Source organism: Zingiber officinale, chromosome 6A (assembly GCF_018446385.1).
Source record: "Zingiber officinale cultivar Zhangliang chromosome 6A, Zo_v1.1, whole genome shotgun sequence".
In the NCBI taxonomy this organism is placed as follows: Eukaryota; Viridiplantae; Streptophyta; class Magnoliopsida; order Zingiberales; family Zingiberaceae; genus Zingiber; species Zingiber officinale.
This window is the reverse complement of record NC_055997.1, coordinates 39575021-39594521: the sequence shown is the minus strand read 5'-3', so window position 1 is coordinate 39594521 and position 19501 is coordinate 39575021. Positions and strand designations below refer to the sequence as shown.

Below are 19501 nucleotides of genomic sequence, written 5' to 3'. Positions count from 1 at the left end.
TTACCAGGGCCGAGACATCGGAACCGGTCACCTGGATTTGTTTAACGACAACCTCGGAAGTCGGGTACTAGCCTCTTCAAGTAAAATACTTGTTCTTGTTAATACTTCTAATAAAGAATGCCTCGTACAAAACTATAATGCTTAAACAGATTCTAAAACTTCATACAAAGCTTAACAAAAATCTGCATACAAAGCTTAACAAAAATCTGCATACAAAGCTTAACAGAAATCTGCATACAAAGCTTAACAAAATCTGCATACAAAGCTTAGCAAAAATCTGCATACAAAGCTTAACAAAATCTGCATACAAAGCTTAAAGAAATTGCACGAGAATGCTTAATAAAATTGCACTGTAAGCTTAAAAAAAAATCTGCACTATAAGCTTAACAAAAATCTGCACTATAATCTCTAAAGGGGTTGTTCGTGCCCCTTTTATAGCACAAACAAAATTGAATCTTGTTGGAATTAAAGTCTATGTGAAGCTTGTTGGAATTTTAAACAAAACCCATGTAAAACTTAACCATTCTTCATGCTTAGTGCCATGGCAAGGAAACCAAAAGGAACCGAGTTGCTACACATAACTGTTCATTGCAGTGACCACAAATCAACCTTCATGCTAAAGGAACAAATCTATACTATCTCATATTCATTTCCTAGTAGCAAAAATCCAAGGAAACCTGTAGAACTCCATATGAACTGTTCATACCCATTAAGATCACAAACAGAAGGATCTACATCAAAAGGAATCTGAATTTCTAACTACAAAGCCTGAAGAAACAAACTACATGCTAGACAAACAAATCTATTTCCTTTCTTTGAGATTCACAGCAGTAACATCAAATACATTGCTCCCTACATCATGTTTCGGAAATACAAGAGGAAACAAACTCCAAAAGCTACTCCTACCGCAGGTGAGAAGCACTTACCTTGTTCTTGGACTTACAACCGAAATCGCTTCTAGGGCTTCGAAGAAAACTCGAAATCTTGGCAACTTCTTCACGTCTACGTGTTCCCCTCGACAAGGCGATCGCGGTGGTGGAGAAGGCCCTCGGAGATCACCCTGGACCGGTCGCCGGAGAGAAGCCCTAGCTTCCTCTTTTTCGGTTTCGCCCGAGCAGGGAACGGCGTCACACGCGAGAGAGGAGAGGAACTTTAGGTCACAGAAATAAAACCCCTAATTCCTCTCTTAACTTATCCCTTTTAATACCTAAATATTTCTGTTATTAACTACTACTTAAATTATTTACGCTCTTTCTTTAATCAGCACGGCCCTGCTGGGTTCTTGGTCATCCGAAACAACTTAAGGCTTTGCTTAACCAGAGGTCTCCGATTCGAACCTCGATTCAACCTCTTTATTTTTTACAACTTGTTTCTTTTGGTAAAAATACCAAACGAACTCCAAAAATTACATAAAAATACTCTAAAAATTTCTAAAAATCTCTAGAATATTTTTAAAGCATTTCTAAATATTTTTAAGCACTATTAGGACTCGTAATAAGGAAATTTGGGTTGTTACATGGCTCATGTTAGATTGTTCGTGTAATTCTAATTCGTAGAATAACTCATCTAGTTTAAGAATTGAAAGATCCTTAGAAATTCTGCAAGCATTTACTATTGATGCCCACAAAGTATTCTGTGGAAAGGCATTTAGTGCGTACCTTATTGTATCACGGTTCTCCAGGTTGTGTCCGATCAGATGGAGACCATTGAGGATGTCCTTCAGTCCAGCGTATAGTTGTGAAGCCGTTTCTCTAGGAAGCATTTTAATATTAAATAAGTTATTTAAAAGTAAGTCTCTTTTATTTACCTTGGACTCATCGGTCCCTTCATGTAGCTTTACCAGGCAACCCCATAATTCTTTAGTGTTGTCATAGGGACCGACTCGGTTCAACTCCTTCATTGTGAGTTCGCACTGAATGGTGTTGATCGCCATGAAGTTTAGTTGTGCCTTCTTGATCATTGGGGGAGTCTAGTCTTCTGGTTCTAGTGGCCCTCCATCTTTCGTTGGAGGAGTGTAGCCTTTCAGTATTGTGAACCAAAGCTCGATGTCAGACTTTAGATAACATTCCATTCTGTTCTTCCAGTAGCTGAAGTTTTCTCCTTTAAATAGTGGAGGTCGGACGGTACTGTACCCTTCTTGATAAGAGTTTATCATCCTTGTATCAACAAAAAAATAAATAAATTTCCAAGACTCTCGTCTTGGGATTAGTAGTGCTGGGAAAAAAAAAGGGAAAATAAAATTTTTAAAGGTGCTAGAAGAACGATTAAGTACTTTTAGAGCTACAAGGCTCTGATATCAATTGTAGGATCGAATGAGTACGATAGAGGGGGGTGAATATCGTGCTTTTAAAACTTTTCTTTACTTGTTTAAAACAGATTCATGCACCGGAAAAGTAGAGAATAGATTCGGTTACTTGGTTCAGAGCCTAGGTCGACTCCTACTCCAAGGCCTGCAATCCCTGATCACATCGATGGGAAAATCACTAAAACTCTTCTTTCCAAAAACCTCAAAATGAAGCAGTGCGTACAAGAAAATGAGTAAGATAGTAACAACCTACTATCTTACTTGAGTTAAGTACAATGCAAGTGATAAATTAAAAATATACCGACAGTATGTTAAAATTGAAGCTCGATCGACACTTGAATGATGTAGTTGCTTACGATTTGTAGTAGCAGTGACACAAGCAGCTTTTGTAGAGATGATCTTCGAATAAACTAGAATCAATTGTCATAGCCTCGGACCTCAAGCTCTCTTTTATAAGAATCATCGATGTTCGGTCGACCGAACCAGCTCCTTCCATCTTCACTGAGGTCTGATGCTGATTCGATCTTCGATATTTATTGTCATTAAAGTGTTTGATTGATCGATCACCTTTTTCAGTCAACTGAACAGATAATTTCCCTGTTCGTCGAGATTCACACTTAATGTTGCATTGACGATGTATCGTTCGATCGATCGATCTACTGGTTCGGTCGATCGTTCAGCTTAGCTTCCTTCTCTGCTTTTAACTGAGCTGATTTATGCCACATCATCAGGGTTTGGTTGGCCAATAAGGCTTTGATCGAATTCGCTTTGGTTTAGTTTGAACTTGTATCTATTCTGAGTTAGTCTGGTTCGGTCGACCGATCCTCCTGTTTGGTCGACGGATCAGGCCGAACCGTAAAACAGCATTAAATAGTATTTTCCTGTAAAATAGAGATTAGCATAGTTGTAAAATATGGTAATAAAATAATGATTAAATAATAAGGTTATTTGATAAAATAATATTATTAGAATTTTTAGAAATTTTTTGGGATTTAATCGAATCTCGTATGATGTATTTAGAGGGGATGCATTTAGGGGCTTGAGAAAATCCTATTTGGAATACCCAAAAGTGGGAGTTGATTGAGAAATCGATTTAGAGTTTAATTTAAAATCCCTAAGTCCTAAGTTATAAAAGTACATCCTCGTGCCCTAGCTCCCACATCGCCAAAACCCATCTTCCCCGAGCTATCTCGCGACGCCGCCATCGCCGCGCCGCCATCGCCGCGCCTCCCTCTCCTCCACCAAGGGATGACGGCTCCATCCTTTACCGCCGCTGGACGTCTGACCCTCTCTTCCCCCTCTCCATCTTCTTCTACCTTCATCCAAATCTAGTTTGGACGCCAAACTTCTCCTCACGGACAAAAGGTAGAGAGCATCTCTGTCCAGTACCGCTGTCGCTGCCAGAGGGAGCACTTCCGACCACCTTCATTCGTCGGCCTCACCTCCTCCACCGAAGTCCTTCCTCCTCTCTTCCTCGCACGCGAGCACCACAACAGCTGACGATCTCTCCTCACGCTAGCACCAGAGACGCCGCGACGAGCCAACGACCAACGCCGAGTCCTTCTTCCTCTTTCTTCTCGTGTCACCCCGGTGGCCACGACCAACACCGGTCTCCAGCCGATCTTCTATCACCGCTGCCTCTGCTCAGGTTCACCACCACAGTAGAGGCATTCTTGGTAGCCATCGGTAGAGGTGAGGTTGGATTTATGTGGATCCAAATTTTGTGGGTTTTTGTTGCTCAATCTTAAGCTGTGGAGTTTTCTTGTTTGTCCAGCAGCTAACCTTTCCAGCACCAGAACCCTAGCTGTGCAGTGGTTGTGAGTTTGAGGTAAGATACTTGATTTAGGTTTTGGTAGTTAAGGAAACTAACCCTAGTTAACCAATTGATTGTATTTAATTAGGGTTTTTAAAGTTAGATAAGAGTTCAAGTTTACTATTGGATACATGGATAAAGCTTGATTATATGCGTAGTTACAGGACTTTGATTACGACGAGTCATTTGACGGGTGGATAATTTTGGATGCTTGACCTATATTAAAGGCGAGTACTTCTTAATTTGACTCTTTAGTTCTTTGAACTTGGTGCATGAACTATTTTGGATAAGAAATTATTTTTACCTTGACTCCACTCTTACTTTCCTGCGCTTGATACTTCCACTCGATCTTTGAGATATCCGTCTCCATATCTATACAGTCTCTCGTTGTTATCCATGATACGTAGTAGATATTAGATATTAACCTTATATGCTTTGATTGCTATTTATTTATGTACCGTATTGAGCATGCTGGCTTCATGTAGCATACATGATTCCTGTTTACATGTATATGATGACTGTTGTATGTTGCACATCATATCATTACATACATGTTAACGACAAATTCTCCCTTGCGGTCGAGAGAGTTGTTAACCAGGGTCGCACGCTCGGCCACTTGAGAGAGTGATAGCTAGAGCAGATGTCGCTTGTCCTGTCGTGCCGTACTCGACCACTCATGGGTAGTGGTAGCTGGAGTTGCGAGCAGTAGGGACCCCCTTCGCTTTGTAACTAGTTAGCTACTCAGCACCTGTCCACTCGGTCACTCGAGAGTAGTGGCACCCTTTGAGTGGTATAGTTGTCATCGATCTGGCTTCTCGACCATACAAGGATCGTGGTGCAGAGAGGTGGGTGGGGTGAGCATCTGTACATACGTTGTTATTATTATATCGACTGATGTTATTGCTTACTTATGCTGTTGTTGCTAGCTTATGCTGCTATTGCTTACTTATGCTGATATGCTTACATATGTTAAGATATATATCTGTTGTATGTGTTTGGACTGACTTACCTATTGGTAATATGTATATACATCACATGTTCCCTTGTAGTTATGAGTAGCTCTGTAGCAGAGTTGTTCTACTCTTGATTTTACTAGCATAGGATATAGTGTCAGGTATGGAGATTTATTATGATAACATGGTAGTATCTGCTATTACTTTTCATATGAGACTGTATACCTTTGTATCTCTAGTTCTTGATTATGTTCATACACTATCTTTTCTTTGTTGGAGCAATCTAGGTGCCCTAGGTTTTGATGTTTGGGAAAATGTTTAAGTTAGGTTTATTATTGTATTTGATATGCATTGTGAGTGTGCAGGATACAGGTACAATAAGGAAAGTCCAACTGTAATCTTGGCAGAGGAGAAAAGTCCAAGGATGAGTCTTGGCGGTGTAAGTCCAAGTATGTAGTCTTGGCAACGTAAGTCCAAGTGTGACTTGACAATGGATGAAGTCCCGGAGGTGAGGATCCTCTTGGCAAAGGAAGACTCGACAATAAGGACAAGGCCGAAGGAAGCTCCAGAAGGTAAAACATGAAGGATGGGGAGACATCCGCGGGATGCGAGGCTGATGGAGGAGGCTAGAAGGCTAGGTCTAGGTTGGTCGGGCGAGGACGAGTGCTGAGTGATTGTACTCGGGGTGAAATCTTATGATTTTAGGTTTCACTGTAGTAGTACTATAGCGACATTGTAGTAGTACTGTAGCAGCACTGTTGCAACACTGTAGTAGAACTATAGCAGTCGACTGGTTACTTTAGCAGTCAACTGATACACTGTAGCAGTCGACTGCTACAGTACACTGTAGCAGTCGACTAGTAGTCGACCGTTGGATAACGGTCAACTTCACTTAAAGGACCAGTCGACTAGTGCATACACCAGTCGACTAGTAGCGGAAAGCAGCTTAGTGTTTTCCTCTTAAGCTCTATTTAATAGAGCTCGGGGTGCTTGGGCATGGTTGACTAAATAGACTTGGTTAAAGCCTATTAGAGTCTCCCAAGCCTTCGTGTGATCGGTGTGCTTTTATTCAAGTGTTTGTGGCGAGGTTTCTCCACCGACAAGGAGTTTGAGCTAGCCGGAGGTTTTCTGGGGAATCATCCACCGACAGATCGGGATCGTCCACCTTACGGACAGCCGTGGAGTAGGAGCTTTATCTTCAAACCACGTTAAATCAACGTGTTAGGTTTGCTTTATCTTGTTAGTATTTCTTTTTGTATTTCCACTGTGAACTAACATTATAGGAAGCGATCGATTTGGGTGAGATGTTATTCACCCCCCCCCCCTCTAGCAGACGTCAAGGTCCCAACATTCTTTACCCGCTGAGTCCCAGCACTCACCACCCCACAAAATAGTTTTTCTTTCATCAGGTAGCAGGTAGATGAATCAAGGATGCTTGGGAGAGTCCTAGCTGCCAGTCCCGCGTCACATTCGAGGATAATTTTTCTTTCCAGACTTATTTTTGTTTGGATGGTATATTGAATTTGCGTATTTACTTTATAACTAGTTGATGTGGATTTTGGAGTCTAGTCTGGTGATTTCAGGTATTTTGGTTAATGACCTTGTTGGTCTTACATTCGATTTTCAATTGGAGTTTATTATGTGGAGTTTGTATTTGTATTGTTTTGGTTTGTATGGGCTCCCTTTATCATTTTTCCACTGTGTTGGTTTTTAGTACAGCCGAGTGAGTTGTTTAATATATATAGAACTATGTGGTTGTATTTCCATTTTTGTTCCAGCCATGTAGGCTAATGGTTATATGGATGTATTATGTGTATTTATTGCTTCAAATTGTCACCGGTACAGGGGAGATGCTGCCAAAATTTTATCGGTAGGGACTCCTCTGGGGCATGACAACAGTAATATATATAAAATGCATGAGTAATGATAATTGATAGTTTAACTGTCTTGATCTCAACTTGGAAACCTTCCCGATTTCTTCAGTTGGATCAGCGACCTTAGGTTGTTCCCTTCAGGAATACGACCTCAATGTCGCTCCTCCAATTGTTTACCTCAACCTACCTGCCAAACTTTGATCCTCCATATCTGTTTGGACTTTTCACTTAGCCTTGATCGGTTCGCCAGGACTTTCTCTCGATCTTCGGTCCTTCGGACCTCTCGATCTCACTACCAAGTGTTGGTTCCTCTCGACCCACTTGGTCTTTCCACCTGGGTTCCACGATCTGCTAAGACTTTTCCTGCCTAGCCTCCAACTAGATCTTTCTTGGTTGAGTAAATAGCCTGCACACTTAATCAACTTTTTAGATCACAACAAGACTTAACTTGAACCTTTGGCAACATCAAAACTTAAGTTTGATTCTTGTGCAACTTGCACCAACATTTTCTTCTTGAAGATCCACTTGCAACCTAGTGGTTTACTTCCCGGAGGAAGATCCACAAGTTCCCAAGTGTGATTTTACAAGATAGAGTCTATCTAAGATGCAATTGTCTCTCACCAGTGAGGTCCATCAGAAGAGCCTACAAATTCTAAGTAACTTCGGCGCTCACTTTCCAACATGAAAGTGATAAAATCCAATCCATAAGACTTTTTGTACCCGAGCTCTTTTGCTCCATCTAAGCTCAACCTCCACTGGCTCCTCATCATCATCTTCACCTTGTGTTTCATATGCCCGCTTTGAGGAGCTAGCATCCGCTCGGGTCTTATACGGAAACACATGCTCGAAGAACGAGGTATTTCTCGATTCTATTATAGAGTTCTTGTGTATCTCCGGTATTTGTGATTCATACACAACAAATCGATACACACTACTATTCTATGCATATCTAATAAATATGCAATCAATAGTCTTTGGTCCTATCTTAATCCTTTTCAGATCAGACACCAACATTTTGACAAGACACCCCCACATTCGTAAATATTTATAAGACGGTTGTCTTCCATTCCACAACTCATAAGGGTTCTTATCTATTTTCTTTTGGCGCACCTTATTTAAAAAGTAATTAGCTGTTAACACAACTTCCCCCCACATGAACTCTGGCAATCCAGAGCTCAATAGAAGAGCATTCATCATCTCCTTTAGAGTTTGGTTCTTTCGCTCAGCAACTCCATTTTGTTGAAAAGTATAAGGAGCTATTGTTTCGTGTCTGATCCCATGTTCAGCACACAACTCAATGAACGGTGATACATATTCACTGCCTCAATCACTTCGAACCACCTTAATCTTTTTATTAAGTTGGTTTTCAACCTCATTTTTATATAGAGTAAATTTCTCTATAGCTTCATCCTTACTTTTGAGAAGATACACATAACAGTATTTTGTGTTATCATCTACAAAAGTGATGAAGTATTTATTATCATGAGGTGTTGGCATACCTTTTAGGTTGCACATATCAGTGTGGATTAGGTCAAGTGGTTCGTTATTTCTTTCAATATGTTGAAAAGAAGACCTTGTCATTTTCGCTTCAACACAAATCTCACACTTGTGTTTTGGGTCAGATGGAATGTAGGTATGTTTTCATATTTATTAATCTACGCAACCCATCATAGTTAACATGCCCTAGTCTACCATGCTACAAACACGAAGACTCAAGCATATAAGTGGAAGAGCTTTCATTTTTATTCATCTTAGGCATAATGGCCATTACATTGAGCTTGAACATCCCATCAGATACATAGCCTCTTCCTACAAACATTCCATTCTTAGACAGTACAACTCTGTCTGACTCAAAAATAATGCAACAGTCATGCTTGCTTAATAGTGATCCGGACACTAGATTCTTTCGAATCTCCAGAACATACAACATATTGTTCAGAGTTAGGTCCTTGCCCGAGGTCATCTTCAGCACTACTTTTCCTTGGCCCATGATATCCAAAGTTGATGAGTTCCCCATGAACAGTTTATCTCCATTGACTTCTTTGAAGTTGTGGAGCAGCTCCTTGTTGCAGCAAACATGTCTGGTGGCATCAATATCGATCCACCATTGTTGCGGGTTTGAACCCACCATGTTCAAATCAGAGACTACAACGCAGAAGTCATCCATTTTCGGTCCCTCATTCAGGTTGGCTTCCTGCTTCTTCTTAGGCTTCCTGCACTTCAAAGATTTGTGACCCACTCAGTCACAGTTGAAGCACTTCCTCTTGCTGATGCCTCCTCTGGGTCCCATCTTGGAAGATTTGGGGTTCTTCCATTTTGATTTTTGACCATGCTCGACCACCTTGGCTTTCACAGTAGCCTGAGAGAACAGTTTCCTCTCTAAACTCTTGTTGTCTTCTTTGATGCAAAGTCTAACAATGAGTTCCTCCACATTCATCTCCTTTCTCTTGTGCTTCAAGTAGTTCTTGAAGTCCTTCCAGCCGGGAGTAGCTTCTCAATGATAGCAGTCATCTAGAAAGTTTCACTCAGAACCATCCCTTTTGAGTATATCTCATGCAAGATCACCTGAAGCTCCTAGACTTGGCTGATCACCATCTTGGAGTCAATCATTTTGTAATCCAGGAATCGACCCACGATGAAATTCTTGGCCCCTACATCCTCCATCTTGTACTTCTTGTCCATGGACTCCCACAGCTCCTTAGCCATTCTCTTTATGATATACACAGAGTATAGCAAGTCGGCAAGGCAATTGAGGATATAGTTTCGACAAAGGAAATCAAAATGAGTCCATGCCTCCACTGCACTGATGGTTTATGCATCAATATCCTCAGCACGCTTGGGAGGGTCCTCAGTCAAGAATCGAGCTAGATTGAACATGATCAGGTAGAAGAGAATCTTCTACTGCCACCTCTTGAAGTTCAGTCCACTGAACTTCTCTGGCTTTTCCCCTTGACTAATTGGCACAGTTCCAATCGGGGTGGAGGGGGCCTGCACGTGTTGAGTCTGTTGCACCTCAACATTTTGTTTTGTGGTCATCTCAACAAAATCGAATCTGTTTCAAGATTGTTAGCAAAAATAATCTATTGCCAGAGATTTTTTGGGACTTAATTCACTTAACTATTAAAATGACCTGAGATGATAATCTCAAGCTGCCAGCAGGAGCTGGTGTCTGCCAAGTGCTTAATGTAAGCTTCATAGTGGCCGATCGGGCGAGTGAGCTGTCGACCGAGTGAAATAGGCTAAGGCCGACCGAGCAAATCAAAGGTTTTTATCAATCGAGAGAAACAGTCTAAGGCCGACCGAGCGAATAGAAGGCTTCAGTCGACTGAAAGTAGAGGCCTAGGTTGACCTAGCGAAGAGGCTAAGGCTGACCAAATGAAGAGTCTAACTGAGTGAAGAGTCTGACTGAGTCAACCGAGCGAAGCTTAAAGCCGACTGAGCGAATTGAAGACTTCTGTCGAGCAACTTGCTGCCGAGCGAGTCGAAAGCTTCTGCTGAACAAGTTGCTACCGAGCAAGTCGAAGGCTTCTACTAAATGAGTTGCTGCCGAGCAAGTCGAAGGATTCTGCCGAGCGAGTCAAAGACTTCTGCTAAACGAGTTACTGGGCGAACAACAAAGCGAAGCGATCAGCAGGGCAAAGCCTAGAAAGTGGTCAGATGAGTGAACTAAATGAATCGAGGCCTACGACGAATGCAGTTTCCTTGAAACAGATTCGCCCCACCTCTGGCTATGCTTCGAGGCTTTCTTGGGTCGTATGTTTCCCAGGATATAACGGTGAACCGTGATTCCTACCAAGCACTGATGGTCACGATGAACTGAGAGGTACCCGACTGCTATCACGGGCAGTCCACTGAGCAAGAAATGCACGATAGAGGAGAAGGAGAATATAGGTGGAGAGCTTCAACCTTTAAGTGTGTAACTTTTTGCCTGTGGTTGCAACCTCCTAATATAAGAGCTCAGACCAATAGACAACATTAATGATCATTATTCACCGCCAGTTGTGAAATGCCAACGTTTCACTCGTCTATTTTGATTCTGCATTAATCTTGCTTTAATGCATCCATTGCATAAGCAGCAAAAGGTTGGTTGTTCTACTTGGATAAATTTTGCCTCGACCGGTCCGGCATTCGATACACATAGGTCATACCCACACATGAGTCAACATGATTCAGTGAAACTCGGACCTTGGATTTTCCCCCCCCCCCCCCCCCCCCCATGTGAGAGAGAGCCTCTTGATTTTGACCAATTTTGTTGTGAATTTGGCATCAAACAATATGAAGCACCAAACCCCTCCTACGCTATTGTAGCATAGAAATGACTCGGGTTGTCTGCCAACGAAAGTAACGATAGGAAGGTAAACTTAGGATCGTATGTTATTTCTATTTTTGGGATTTTTAATATGGAATAGGGGTTTGGATTTTTTATTTTGAGACTAAGAAATGAAATAGCAAAACAAGTATGAAATTTACCCTAACAAAATGATTAACATCCTATCTATCCATTAATAGTGATCTCACAGCGCATTGTCACTCTATGCTATAATTTCATCAATAATGGAATTAAACTAAGGAATGAAATAACAAAGTATTAAATAAAACCTAATCTAGTAAATAAAAGACAGTGCAAGTAAGAAAACCTAATCTAACTTAAACTATGATTGCAAGGAAATTAAAGACAACATAAAGTAAGCATTGAATGAAATATAGAGCATTAAAGAAATCTAATCCTAATTTCATCCAAACGAATAACAGAACTTATAGCAATTGAAAGAGACAAGACAAGCAAACATTAAGTAAAATAAAGTGGACAAATTTAAACCTAACTATTGGAAGAAGCAATTTGTCGAACACCTTACGAGCATGAATCAAAATGACATGAGTACGTGCACTAAAACATGGGAGAACTACTTAGTACAAGCATCAAACAATCAACCACACAAATCAACATATCGATACGAATCAAGTGAAGAAATGCAACAATCCAAAACTATCAATTTGATGAAGAAGAAGTGCTGCTCGGACTCGTCGGAACGAAGAGGATGGGAACCGGAGCTTGAAGAAGATCAGATCTATAGAAGATGGAGCTCAGTTTACCCAGATCTGGTCCAGATGAAGGAAGTGGGTGCAAACTTCTTCTCTTCTAACCCTCCCCGCTGTCACACGAAACATCCAGCTCCAGAACCCCCGGAACTGATGAACAACAACTAAGAAACTGGCTGTGAGAAGGCACTGTGTTGGAATGAATCATCGCCGCTCCTCTACCTCTTCCGCCTGAACCCCAGTAGGAAGAAGTGAGAGAAGAATGCCTGAAGGTGAAGAATCTCACCGGAAAACCCCTCCGGTGGGGTGGATGATCGGAGCCGAAGCTTGTCGCTTGGAATTGGTTGTTGTCGCTGTTGGAATCAAGAAGCAGAGGAGGCCGATTGGAATCAAGAAGAAGAAGAAGAGTAGATAGGGATGGCCGGCTGGCGATCGTGAGGTGAGGGTGAACCACCGGTCGTGAGGTTGAGGGCGTGAAGTTGGCTTGCATCGGTGCGTGGGAGAAGTAGCCTCACTTCTTTTTCGCATTCGTGTGCGAAGAAGAAAGGAATAGGGGTCCAAAATTAGGGATTTTTCCTCAACCCTTGGATGCTCTTCAATTCGAATCAATGGACCAGATTTGAGGATGAGATAAAGCTTGAGTGGATCCAGATTTCAAGTTGTGGAAGAAGATCCAAATCCATTAGAATATGTGGATCCATCAGAGGGTGAAATTGGGCTTAAGATTGATTTGGGCTTCTCTCTTCTTGGATCCAAAGTGGACTCTTTTTTTTGGATGATGATGATCTCTATGGACGGTTCAGATCTTCCAAATTACTTCCCTACAAATAAAATGCACATTTTTAGATAAAATACCAAAAAATATAGGAAGAATTATATCAAGACTCTAAATAAATACAACTCGTAAAATGTGATATAAAATAAGATTTAAGTATACGAGATGATAAAAAAATATTAAGTATAAGAGACAAAATAATATATAAAAATGCTCATTATCAATTCCCCCACACTTATTCTTGCACGTCTCGACAAATAAAATAAAACTATGAAGCAACCAAAAACTTATCTCCCTATCAATTCCCTAACCATACTCTGAAATTAGTAAAAGAAAGTTACTTAGGATCATCAAGTTTTAAGAATCAAGGTATTCATGATTCCAATTCTCACAAAAGTCAACAAGCATGGTAATTTCAATCAACTTGAATAGATTAAGCATGATAGAGCCTCACAAGGTGATTATATGCACTAATGCTCACATAAATAATAGATATGAAAGTGGAGCTCTCTCCAAAGCAACTCATGACATTGCACTACCATATGCTTGCTTATTTTCTACTTCTCCACTAATGTAAACATAAGTGCACAAAAATCAAGAGGACTTGCCATGAATAATAATGAAACTACACATGTAAACAATAGAACAAGAAGGATAGATATAAAGGAATTCAAAGAGAATATGAGAGCATTGGGGTAATCAACATGAAGAATACAATCAAATAATATACTCAAAAACTCATTCAAACATCCAACACTCAACTCTCTTTGCACATTCTCATGTGATATACATCAACCACTATAACATCTCCAAAATGCATGTATGTATTAACAACTTAACTCATGAGAATCTCTCAATAACAATGTAAAATGGATATACATCAATCTTTCCATGGAGATATTTTTTCTTATTCATCACTAACAAAATAACAAATGCTTGAGAATTTTTTTACCTCTTTTTATTTTTTTTATGTTTTTTTTTCTTCTTTGTTTGTTTTTTCTTTTTTTTTACATAGAGAGATTTTTTTTCAAAAAGCATTCGTCCAAACATATTTGCATCCCCCACACTTAAACTTGTCCGTCTCGGACAATATAACAAATCATGATATCATCTAAAACTCAACAATAGGGGGCTAAAAAAATAAATAAATAAAGATATGCCAAAGAAAATGTAACTCTTCATGCAATCATCCTATGCTCTCATCACATGACCAAGGAAAGAATGAATTGATAAAGATATGCTAGTGGAAATATAACGACAATAAGAAGATATGACAAGGGAAGTACAATGAAACATGAAAGCAATAGGTGAAATGCTTACTGGTAAGAACAACAAAATATAGGAACAACTAAAAGATTAATAAGAAAATTTGCCTCTATCATATTCATGCAAGCTTATGTTACCATAATTTTAAAAAGAATCAAAGCAAGTTCTAGAGTGTCAAGTATCACAACTGCTATCACACACAAGAGGATTAAGAATAAGCATGGGAACAACCTCACTAGGTGAATAACCAAATATCATGCATAATCTAACAAGATAAAGTCCATCACCACAACAAATGACGAAATGTAATTAATGCACCCAACCATACCAAGGAAACCAAAACTTGATAATCAAACTTAACTGTCTTTTACGATTCTCAAAGTATTATAAAGGGATATGTTGGGAGATATGACTCAAAATCAAGCAAGGTATAAACAAGACCAAACAAAATGGAAAACAAGAAAGCAAAGTATGAAAGCCAAGTATGGAAGCAAAGTATAGAAACAAACAAACATGCAAGTATAAAGATAAAGGAAAGCAAGAAAAGGAAAGGAAAGGAACGAACTCCCCTTTATTCCTGGCGGCTGAAGATGGTTCAGAAGTAGAATCCATGCATGTAGTGGAATGATCCTTCTCGGTGGTTGCAAACGGTTAAGGTGCAAAATCTAAGTTGGGAGTGGAATGTTTGCATTTGAAGTAAAGACCGCTCCCTTCACCCTATTCTTTTTGAAAGTTCTTCCCGGAGGTTGAAGGCGGTTCAACTAAGCATCCACTCCAAGGGCCTGTAAAAACCTGCAAGGCCAAGGATAGAACGCACCTTCCACATGCATGTGGGGTAAGGAAGAGATGAAACAATATCAAACTTAGACAAGCATAAATCCAAATATGAGTCACATCTAATAAAATCAATATTAGGAACCTCTATGGAATTCTCTAAAAGATCACAAGAAATACTAACCTTGTTGTACTGAAATGTACCTAGAGGTTCTAGAATAATGGATGTGACTTCCTCTTCATCAAGTAATAGCTCAGACTCTGGTTCTGGCTTAAAAATAAGTGATTCTTGGGGCTCTACCTCCACAACACAACTCCCTACACTCTTATCATCAGGTGGTCGTGCAACAAAACTAGGTGATTCTTGGGACATTGCTTCCACCATACAAGTCCCTACACTTTCCTTAGCGATAGATGTATAATCAGGCTCAGCTAGCTCCTCAACATCACCAACAACACCTGCATCAACAATATCTACAACAACAATATTATCAAAATTAAAATAATCACTACAAGAAAAAAGCTAATAGACAACACTTTAAAAGCATTGACTATGTGGTTGAAAAAGCGTTGTTAAAAGCACTGTTGTTAAAAGTCTACTCAAAGACAACACTTTAAAAGCATTGTCGTTTGTAGCAAAGATAACGCTTTTGCAACGCTTTAAAAGCGTTGTCATTTTTTGCAAAGACAACGCATAAAAAGCGTTGTCTTTGTTAAAGACAACACTTAAAAAAGCGTTGTCTTTTTTAAAGACATCACATAAAAAGCGTTGTCTTTTTTAGCAAAGACAACAGTTTCACAATGCATAAAAAAGTGTTATTTTTTTAAGCAAAATACAAGAAGTTTTAAACTATTATCACAAATAAAAGATAAATGAAAACTAATCTACTTCAATCAACAACATATTATAAAATAACAACTGAGATAAATATATAAATTATCATCCTTACACTTCTATAACAAACATAATTACTCGCATACAAAGAAATTTTAATTAGAAGATACTCAAAACTAATCCTATCAACTACATCTTATTACATGAACTTAAAGGATCTTGATAGATGCTACTTATCCTCTTAACTTGAATGTTCTTTACTCATTGGCTTTAACCATCTTCTTGCTTAAATCCCAAAGCCTTCTTGATAGTTCTTCGTCGAAGTACTTTCCAGTCACACTCCTGAGGTTCGGATGCAGTGCCACATAGCATGTAGTTGCTGCTCCTGTAATCACAGAAATGTAGATAAATGAAATAAATCAAGTTCTCATAACATCAATGACTATCATATTCAATGAAAATAAGAACATAACATCACCTAAAATTTGGGAAAAAAACAAACAAGAAGAGAGAAGTTCCCTTGCCCTTTTTGTCTCCTCCAATCTCAAAGTGCTTGCATCTCTAAGAGAACAAAATAGATATTAGCTATAGGTGGAAAAATTACAAAGGACAGAGAGGTAGAATATCAGTACAAACTTTTATTGGATGACGTGAATAATGCTTACAGCTCTGGCATTGAAGTGTCAACACAATCTTCTTTGTTGTTTTGGCCTGAAAAAAGAATTAGTTCTATTGCTTACAATTTTATACAGTTGAGCATTAAATACAACTATGAATTTGTTTCAAGAAACTAAGCTCAAAACAAAAAACTTCATTGTCTCTAACCACTAAAACTGGCCTATTATTTCGACCGCACCACACGATTATGAACTGATTATAAATTGGAAAGACAATAACAACAACATGGATACATCAGTAAGAACTCAGAAACTAGAGAGATGTATAGGAAGCTTATGTCTTCTTCAGCAAAGCCTTCTCGACTTAGTGCTTCTTAGCAAACATCTTCCTCTTAATTCCCATAATCTGTAAATAAATTGTAAACCTTTAAGACAGTTTCACACACATGGAAAATCCTTGGGTTAGAAGTAAATAGCAGAGTTAAAAAAAATCCCATCCTTTTGGCAAACACAAACTCTCATGGACCACATAAAAAAAATCCAAATAAACTATTCTCTTAGCTTCTCTGGACAACTTTGATCATTGTTCCTTATTCTGTAACTTCTTGACATTGTTAATCCTCATCATTTGCAATTCTTAGCTTCTCTGGACAACTTTGATCATTGTTCCTTATTCTGTAACTTCTTGACATTGTTAATCCTCATCATTTGCAATGACTTAACAAACCTCGCACTTCTCATATCATCTTCTGACAATTGTGGAACTTGATCCTTTTTTCCTTTTTCATATGTTGACTTCCTTTGGCTCATTTCGTCTTCTAGCAGAATTTTATGCCCAAACTATCTAAATTGTACTCGGCCATGTTCACAGGGATGAGGAGTTGTTAGGTCAAGGCCTTGAATTGAATGATGACTTGCAAAGCACGATGCTATTGCTTCAGGTTCACCTCTGCAAGCTGGTGCATCTGAGTTGATCGAAAGGGACCCTGTGGCACCTCAACCTACAAAACCTGAAGTCTCTGAATCCCTTCCAAGAACTCCAATTGTGCCTCAATCTTCTAGTCAGTATGATGAGGAAGAGGAAGATGAAGACGATGATTATGCTCAGTCAGCTCGCATGTTAGTTTTAGGTAGCTAATCTACCATATTTTGAAAGAAAGAAAAAAGACTGGTTAAAAACATGTCTGTGCTTGTGTAGGAACTCCAAAGTCAATCCACCAAATTCTAGAAGCAGCTCCGTTGCAACCAGTGATCATTTGGGCTCTCGAAATGGAACTGATGTTACAGCTTCCTCCATAGCAGGAAGCATGGAGGCATCATCACCTCCTTCAGCCAGTAATGCTCCAACACTTCCTGATCCTCCAACTTCAGTTAACACTTCAACCAAAGAACAAGACATAATTAGCCTTTTGAGCATTACCTTGTCAAACCCATCACCACCCACACTCCTTTAACTCCTACAATGTCTGATCAAAATGTATCAATTATGTTGCTGTCGATAGCAATGCCAATGCCAATCCATTTGAACCAACTCAACTCTTAGCTTTCAATGATTTGAAGCTAAGAGAAGGGACTGCTTACTTGGATCTAAACTTCATTCGATCTAGTTCCTTGAAGCTAATCAGAGAAAGGGGAGGATGGGTACCTGAAACGGAGGTGAGCATCGCGACCATACCACGGTAAAGCATGGTGAGGCCCTCCTGAGCGACGATTCTACAAAGGAGGTCGATGCCCAAGATGGATCATTGGGCAAGGGCGAAGGAATTTGAGGAAGCGAGAGTTGGCGGTGGCTATTGCAGGCGGATACGGAGCGTGTCGAGTGGATAGCTGAAGGTGACCCTGACCATGCCGTTGATGCCCGCCCCACTATTCACCAAGAACTCCGTCCAGAACTCCATGATCTTCTACTCTCATGTGCACCTCCCTCTTGCCCTAAAAAAAATCTTGCACAGCCAAAGGGGGAGCCAATCCTGAAACCTACCAAGGAGGCAACTTTGCGCTCAATCACTTACTTGTACCCAAAGATGAGCAAGGATGGAGACGAATGAGGAAGGGGGCGGAAACATTGGTTTTCCTCCTCCTGCGCTTGTGCTGGGATCAAGAAGTTGACGAAGACGGAGACGGAGCTTAGGGTCAGTGGTTTCGGCGAAGGGAGTTCGCGTGAAAGGAGATCACGAGTTAGGAGGTCAGATTGCTAATTTAGGTTTCGGCGAGTGAGGGTTTTTTGTTTTTCAGCATGAGGCTTTGTTGCATGTGGGAGGATGTGTGGCGGAAAAATAATTGGGTAAGTTAAAAGTTTTAGTCAAATATCAATTGGTGGTTTAAAGACTAATAAAATTGTTAATAGACAACGCTTTTTTAAAAATATTGTCTTTGATCCACAAAAATTACTAATAGACAACGATTTTTAAAAAAACGTTGTCTATTAGTTAGAAAATAAATAGATAGACAACGCTTTTCACTAAAAGCATTGTTAAAAAAAAGACAATGCTTTTTAAAAAAAACGTTGTCTTTTAAGTGTTGTAAAATCTAATTTTTCTTGTAGTGAATCTACAATTGCAACATCATCACACAAAAGGATAGAGGAGTCTTGTATAGGAGTAGAATCAGGGTCAGGGCTGTGACATTCTCTAGAATCCATCTCCTCACTAGATAATTGGGCTTGTCGTTGGCTGATGGATGCTGCAATTTGATCTAGATACATCTGGCAATTTTGTAGTGATGCTTCATTTCTTTGTTGAGACTGGATATATGCCTCTTGTTGTTGCTACATCTGCTACATTACATCCTTCAAATCTTGAAATATTGATTGATTAGTGGCATGAACTTCTTCAGTGCTCTCTTGAAATGTCCCCCAAGGAGCTGGTTCGGTCTGATTGAATGGATGTGAATAGGTAGACATATAATCATCATTAAATCCATGTGACCTCTAATACGATGGAAAAGATTGATCCAATTGTTGTTGCTCATTCCCATACTGCTCAAGAATTTGTTGGGGTTGATAGCATTGGGATTGAAAGTATCCATGCTGCTCTGGAATTTGGGGTTGAAAGTACTGAGTCAAATAATTGCCCCAGTCATGACTATAGGTACTAGGAGCTGGATCATATGCCTGTGGATATTAATGTTGGAGATATTGGGGTTTCATAAGAAATCTAGCAGTCTTTTGAATGAGATGACATATAGCAACTAGATATGATGGACTGCCACAATTAGTACATATGTGCCTCACTTGCCAGTATCCAAATT

General features: G+C 39.7%; 1 protein-coding gene across 3 annotated transcripts; it reads right to left on the bottom strand.

Moving 5' to 3' along the window:
• Nucleotides 1-15705: 15705 nt before the first annotated feature.
• On the bottom strand, nt 15706-18501 carry LOC121996312. Of its 3 annotated transcripts, none has more exons than XR_006116030.1 (4): nt 17898-18497; nt 16272-16346; nt 16114-16196; nt 15706-16020 (listed from the first exon to the last, which is right to left on the bottom strand). XR_006116030.1 is itself a non-coding variant. In XM_042550244.1 (4 exons), the coding sequence occupies exons 1-4, from the start codon at nt 17938-17940 to the stop codon at nt 15893-15895; spliced, it is 300 nt and encodes a 99-aa protein (XP_042406178.1). In that variant the 5' UTR covers nt 17941-18501; the 3' UTR covers nt 15706-15892. The 3 variants fall into 3 exon arrangements, 2 of the variants coding, with proteins under 2 accessions (XP_042406178.1, XP_042406177.1); XM_042550244.1 differs by having other exon boundaries at nt 16301-16346; nt 17898-18501; XM_042550243.1 differs by having other exon boundaries at nt 18265-18497.
• Nucleotides 18502-19501: the final 1000 nt, after the last annotated feature.